Source organism: Cryptotermes secundus, unplaced genomic scaffold (genome assembly GCF_002891405.2).
Source record: "Cryptotermes secundus unplaced genomic scaffold, Csec_1.0 scaffold375, whole genome shotgun sequence".
NCBI classification, from domain to species: domain Eukaryota; kingdom Metazoa; phylum Arthropoda; class Insecta; order Blattodea; family Kalotermitidae; genus Cryptotermes; species Cryptotermes secundus.
In genome coordinates this window covers 898,794-906,205 of record NW_019731222.1, presented here as the reverse complement: position 1 = coordinate 906,205, position 7,412 = coordinate 898,794, and the positions used below count along the sequence as shown (strand labels likewise).

The 7,412-nt window shown below is 43.1% G+C and overlaps 1 protein-coding gene across 2 annotated transcripts in view; it reads right to left on the bottom strand.

Annotated features, from left to right (window-relative positions):
* LOC111866495 (Usher syndrome type-1G protein homolog) overlaps positions 1 to 7,204 on the bottom strand; it is a 71,403-nt gene extending 64,199 nt beyond the window's left edge. For both annotated transcript variants that reach the window (XM_023855490.2, XM_033752275.1), the window contains exon 1: positions 6,650 to 7,204. In XM_023855490.2, the coding sequence (XP_023711258.1) occupies positions 6,650 to 6,672 (23 nt within the window). In that variant the 5' untranslated portion in view covers positions 6,673 to 7,204. The remainder of the gene's footprint in view (positions 1 to 6,649) is intronic.
* Between the last annotated feature and the right edge of the window lie 208 nt (positions 7,205 to 7,412).

Here is a 7,412-nt window from a genome sequence, read left to right as displayed (position 1 = left end):
CACCCCACTAATAATAATAATAATAATAATAATAATAACAATAATAATAATAATAATAATAATAATAACAGAAACCTGCGACAGCGTTTTCTGCGTGGTCAGGACCGTCTGCGAATTTATTCTTATTGTCATTCTTTCACAAAAGTTACCTTTAATCGGTTTCAACACTCACTTAATCACGGAAGTCTTCCGCATTCATATGACCCAGGCTACTGCGCTTGCTCAGATCTTAAAACCTGCTAATTGTATCTAAAATTTAACTATCCACCGTCCACACGTGCCCGCCTTTCAAAGAATCGTTTCGGCGCAATTATATACATTTTTAGTATATTTTGAAGGTTGGTCTATACGAGTCTTCCCTTCGCTGTATTTTGTGTCTGTCCAAGATTCTGGGCAGTTCTAATGATATCAGAATTCTTAGCAGAAAAATTTACTGAAAGAGTATCTAGTGTTATCCCACATTGCTGCTATTCCTCAGAGTTTTCCAAATTTTCATGATTTTCCCGTTCTCGAACCCCTACACTGGAATCCTCATTCTTCGCCTTCGAGCTTTGGTACGGGTTAGCACGACATGCAGTAGAATCTGCCATATCCAGCACCTCCGAGACCAAAGGGTTGCTGGATATAGGAACGTTATACATCATGTGTATCTTAGTGTACCTAACAACTTTATGGACAGACTCGACCATATAATTTGCCACTTGATACCCTGCGCTCTTTGCCTTGCAGTACTTTCTATTCCCCTCTTATCCCTACTTACGTAACCAGGTAAAGAAGCGAAGAAGGTAAAGCTATTCCTGTAAGAGGCTGTGGAGGGCCATACGATCGTGAGACTTCGAGGCTCCCACATTTTCTAGTCTTCCAGGGACTGCCTTCAAGATGAAGGGATCAGGCTTCTCCTTCAATATCCGTGCTGAAGAGGGAAGGAGGAATGTTCTACATCAGGGACTGCCTTCAAGATGAAGAGATCAGGTGTCTCCTTCAATATCCGTGCTGAAGTGAGAGGGAGGAATATCCTACATCAGGGACTGCCTTTGAGATAAAGGGATCAGGCTTCTCCTTCAATATCCGTCCTGAAGAGGGAAGGAGGAATGTTCTACATCAGGGACTGCCTTCAAGATGAAGGGATCAGGTTTCTCCTTCAATATCCGTGCTGAAGTGAGAGGGAGAAATATTCTACATCAGGGACTGTTTTCAAGATAAAGGGATTAGTTTTCTCCTTCAGATCCCGAAGAAGAAGAAGACGGAGGAGGAGAAGGAGGAGGTGTAGGAGGAGAAGAAGAAGAAGAGAGTAGTAGGCTCTTCTTAAATGCTGGTAGTAGGTTCATGACTTAACACGATGCAATATGCAGAATACGACGCATTAAATATTCGTACAGAAGTGTATTTACAGGTGACATTTAATAAAAATGTTCGAGGAAAAATATTAATATTTTCTCTATCGAAAGTTTGCATTGTTCTGCTGATCTGCTAGTACCTTTTAACTGTTCGTGGTTATCTGTGTCGTGGGAATGAGAGTTCACTGAAAAGCGCTCGAATGAGACTGGAGGCAGCGAAATGTAGCTGTCATGCTTACGTCTGCTTACAGAGTCCTGATACTCGTCAAATTCCGCCAGACCTCACCCATGTGGAAATCATTCGGTTCGAATTCCGAAACCTGCATTAGGCTAATTGTTTCCAGAGATGGGCCCTTTTTCCTTTCAAACCTGTTCGTTAAACTGAAGGCGACATCTTCGCAAATGACAGCTGGTACTCTGAAATCTATACTGGGTCCTTGAAACCAAAGACATTGAAAACCAGTCGTGTTTGCTGAATCGGTGGGGACTTTCATCGAACAGCTGAGATCCTGTCGAATCAACTGCGCAAGTTACCTATGGCTGTCAGTATCTACTTGTACATCCGAATACAAACTTATATCGTAATGTAATCCTAGAACGTGACTAAACTAAATTTGGCAGCAGCGGTTCAGTAACACACTGATGTCCAATAACAGAATAAGGTACAATAAAAACAGCCTGAAACCAGCCCTGGGATAAATGGGAACATGCCGAAAAGATGTTCACGTTCCAAGGATATAGTCAAAATCGAGATAAAATTACATTTGATAAACGGAATAGTTTTAAATCGCAAATGGAAGGCAAAAAGAACAAGGCACAAAATAATGTACCTTAATATTTATTCTTTTCTTTTCTTACAATTCCATTTTTTAATATAATTCGTTCTATTTATCCCAGAAAGAACATTCCCGCCACAAAAAGGAAACGAAATCAACTGCCCGAAAATTCTGCAGAGAGACTCCAATCTTCTGCATTGTGCGTCCCACAGTTCATTTTGTCGAAACATAAAAATCGCAGTACAGCCAAGGACTGTATTTTACAGTTCTGTATATTCTGTATATTTCAGCGTTAAGCTAATAAGTATTTGGAGTTCTGAACTTCCAGACCTCATGTCCACCGAGCCAACCATAAAGTCCAATTTTTTTTTATAGCTAGTGGGGTGGGACTAAGTCCCTTGAACTGCGGCCACTTCTGGCCTATTGTACCAGCCCCAGATGATAGGTGAGGGTGATTGTGGAGCAGCTGGTGGAATGAAGATTAGCAGGGGAAACCGAAGTACTCGAAGAAAACGTGCCCCAGCGCCACTTTTTCCACCACAAATCCCACTTGACCAGACTCCGGGATCGAACCCGGGCCGCCGAGGTGGGAAGCCAGCGACTAACCGCTTGAGCTATGGCGCGGCCTAAAGTCCCACTTGCTTTAATGGACCAGTGGCAGGAAAATATCAGGAAGGAAAGAAGGAGCGTAAACTAAGAACATGAACCAGCTGCAGCAGTTCGATATAGGCCTCCAAACTCCTTGTTCCGTGTGATTCTGATGCAAGCAGGTTTTGTGTAGTGTGTATCAAAGCCAAAGGTTAACTGCCTCGCAAATTGCGAATTCAAAAGATGATAGAGCTCAAATATAAAAGTTGCACAAGTCATACCTTATGGAAATCTTTAACTTTCGGTTTAAATACTTCTCCTAGTTTGATGTGCATTCATTTGGATACTGAAATAGAGATCTCTCCGTCGTGCTTTGTTCATACTTTCTCAAATTCACAGTTCGTCACAAATTGTTAGCAAGGAACGTGTATTCTTCACAGAAACTCAGTAGGATAATCAAACCGGAGGGGGGGTGAATTGGGAAGAAGAAGAAGAAGAAGAAGAAGAAGAAGAAGAAGAAGAAGAGAGATGAGATGAGAAAGGCATACAGAATTTTAACTGGAAACATAAAAAGAAGACACCACTGGAGAAACAATTGTGGATGGGTGTAAAACGTAAAGTAAAGCTATCCCTGTAACAGGCCATGAGGGCTCATAGGGCTGTGAGAGGTCGAGGCTCCTACATTTTCTAGACAATCGGCTCACAGATGTCGGTGAGGTTGTCAGCCTAACACGACGGCCACTCTTTATCCCCAGGATGATTCCTGGTACTCACTTCTGTTAGAGGCTGATTCGACCCCAGGACCATAGTGCGGCTACAAGGATTAGGACAATTAAAATGCAATGACCTCACTGGGAATCGAACCCGCAACTTTCCGGCTTCTAGCATAGTGCCTACGCTACTGCGGGCACACTGTAGATGGGTGTATAATGTTAATATTGCCGTATTTGAGGATGTGAACAGGATTCACCTGACTCAGGATGTGATACAGTGGTGAACTTTTGTAAACATGTTAATGACCTTTCAGATCCCGTACAGAGTGACGAATTCCTTGACCTGTTGATCGACTATGTGCGTCTCAAGAGTGACGTAACAGTTGAAAATGGAAGCCTCACGAGGGTTCATGCTACGGAAGGCTTTGAGGTTCTCACAGCGGTAGTTATGAAGAGTTCTGTCTTCTGGGATATACCGCCGTCTACACCGTTGAAACTCAACCAACATTTCGGAGGAATATGTCGCCTCCACCTTCAGGATATGAGAATAATTCAAGCAAAAAATAAGCGTGAAAGAAAGCATTCTGATCCCAGGGTAACAGAAGAAGGTGATGGCACGCCCCCAGGCGTGGCCCGAGCAGCATTCTCTTTAAGGCGCGCGATTACTCGTGTAATTACGGCGCAACACAATTTCCTCCCGAAGCAATACAATGAATATCTTCACCCATGCGTTTATTTAGCCTTGCCAATAACCTTGAAGTAAAAAATAGATGCAGATATAGTGTAATACAAGTTAAAACGTCCGTATCCCGGACACAGATTTCACTAGAGACTATCTAAGACTGCCTGTCACAGAAGTTATCACTCCATTTTGGTTCACGTGCCGATGAAATAGTACAGGGATGTTCTGGGGACTGATACCCTGCTTTACACTGGACAGTAAATATCAGAATCTGCAAATCCTAATCATTGATAGCAAGTCTAACGCCTTATTAAGTCCATTTACATACAAACATTAACGCATCTATGTGCTACGTGTATTTAAATCGAAGAGGCGTCATATATTGAATCACCACACTGAATCTATTGTAACGTGTATGTTGGTAACGCGACAGTAAATAATCGGTTCCGGATTCGATGACTCGATTCATTCGATAATTTCCACGTCGTAACTACAATTCGTTATTACACTAACACATCAACCATTGAACTGCCTTGAACGAGGTCTTCCTGACGAATTTTCTCGAGCAGTCAGTCAGAATCAGAGTCAGAGTCAGAGTCAGAGTCAGAGTTACTTTACGACTGGCGATTTATCGCCAATCAGTTCGTCTTGGCATCAGGCCCCTTGAGGCCCACGACCAGAGATTTTTTTGCCCCTCAACTGAACTCTTGCGGTAACAGTCCTTATCAAGAAATTCCGTCCTTCAACAGACCCCGAGGATGCATTGTCTTGTTCACGTGAAGTCGTTTCTGGGCACTCCATAGCCAGATAAATCCAGTCTACAACAGCCCACTCTATTTACTTAATATCCATGTTAATATCACCAAATCATCTGCAATTAGGTCTTCAGGCGTTCTCTTCCATTCGGTTATTCTGACCAAACACTTGTACTGATTTCCTCATCGCTTTTATGCCTGCTATATACTGTGCCAATCCTATTCTTTTTTATTTGATCATTCTAGTAACATTTGGCGTGGAATACTAATTACGAAGCTTGTCGACGTGCAGTTTCGTCAGCCTACTGGTTTAAGAGAGACCAAAATATGAAATATTTCTGAACTGAAGAAAAGCAAAAACAAAAAAACGAACTCTGTGGGCCGTAGTCCACAAGCGAACTATACCGACCGAGCGATCCCCGCTTGTCGGCGAAGTTAGTGCCAGCTTTTGCGGATAGAGGGTGTCACGTGGTCAGCGCAACGGATCCCCACGGTAGTTAATCTCGGTTTTCTAGACCGGAGCCGCTATCTCCTTGAAACAGCTTCTCAGTTATCCTCAGGAGGCTGAGTGGACCCCGTTCTGACGCACTACTTTTCAGAAAATCTGGTAGCGCCGGTAATCGAAACCGGGACCTCTGGATCTGTCGCCAGGAACTCTGACCACTAGACCACAGAGACGGTCGTACTGAAGGAAAAGTAGTCGTAATTTACTTAGCTAGCGAACCACCAAAAAGAACATAACAATGTTCAACACAAAATGTTTCGTCACTGAAAGCAAAACAAAAACGAAAACTCAGTTATTTATTGAATGTAATATTTATATTCGTACTTTATTTTATTCATATATTTATTTATTGTTTATTCAACGACGTTGTCAGTAGTTCAATGTGTATAGGGCGCCATCAAATAAAATGATTGCTATTGACATGAATGGGGAATGTTGCAGAAGGAAGAATTTGTTGCTTAATATGAGGCATTACCCGGCATTTGCCTGGAGGGACTGAGGAAGGGCACGGGAAATCTATAAGGCCAGTCGGCATTCCAGCCTAACGGCCCAGAATCGAATACAAGCCAGAAGCATTGCCGCTTCAACTAACTTCTTCCGCAGAACTATTGCAAATTAGCTATATGTAGGGCTAATTACAGTCCGTACATAACTCATCTTAGACTACAGACCTACTTAACAAGAACGAATGCTCGTGACCCTGAAGATGTTTCTTTTACGCAGACACCTGTCTACTTTGGACATGTAAGTACATATATGCAATGGATTTTAGTTTTAAACTGTTTAAGTCCTACTTAGGACACTGGTACTTTTCACGACTTCCAGAATAGATCTGAACCTCCCTCAGCCTCTTATACAGTCCCTATGGAGGTCATAATACGGCAGAGCGTGAAACTTCCAACTTATCTAAATCACGATGGAGCATTACCTTTGAGCAACCCACGAGCCGTTATAGCGCGGTGCTCAGCCCCAGACTCAAATTTTCCTTTTGCTTTATATTGGCAGTATTGTATATAAATCACAACAATATAACACTGTTGTTTAGCTTGATTGGTTTACTGTTTGACCCTGAAGATTGAGGTTATACGTTCCTCCGAAACGCCCGAAAACTTCTACCAGAGTACACGGTGTAACATCCCAGAAGACAGTTACCGCAGTCGGAACCTCGAATCTCATTCATGGCGTGTGCCCGCCATACAGCTGGGGCCAAGCCCCGGAAACGATTACCCGAAGTATGAAGGAAACTGGTTTCTCATTTTCACAAATTATGTCTGTTAAAAAGAAGTGGCTTACTTGTGAAACCTGTCTGATGCCATCGTTATGGCTGTTGCCCTTGGAAACTGCTTTTACGGACGTTGTTCTGGTGTCAGTTTCAGCTTCCTCTGCGGCACTTCACTCGTAACATCACTCCACTCCCACATAACCACATGCACTTTGACGGCTAGTTATATATGGACGATAATGACGCGAACATTGTTTCACAATGAACAGTATCACTTGCTGTCGCAGTTACAGTTCTGCCACTTGTTTCGTAGCGGTTAACAATAAAAGTTTGGCTAACGATACGCTAGCTTTGATATGTCACCTTGGAAACACGGGTAACCTGCTTTTATAATCTGCACTACACGGATCGGTGTGCGGTACAAGGTACTGGAGTTGTTCAGCTGCTTTGCTACCCCACCGGCGATGTAATGCTGTGTGTTGCCACTTTCCGCTCAGGTGAAGTTCCCCACCTCCTCACCATACAACCAGAACAATTATTTCGCCGTCTCTTTCTCTCTTATCTCATGTCCTTCGTCTATATCTCTCTTTCTGATTCATTTTTTTTTTATTGTAATGCCTGGCGGCTACAAACAAGTTCAAAGTCCCCAGGAATACACAATAGAAAGGCAGTACGTCATTCAAAGTGGTTCCACATCTCACCGTAGGAGCGCCACTATTCACTGCTACCGCTGTTAGTCACCGCTTTGCTCGCTAGGTTCCAGCACATCTCATGTGTTATGATCGACGTGCGAATGATCTATGATATGGGTACACAGCGCATGCAGCACGGAGG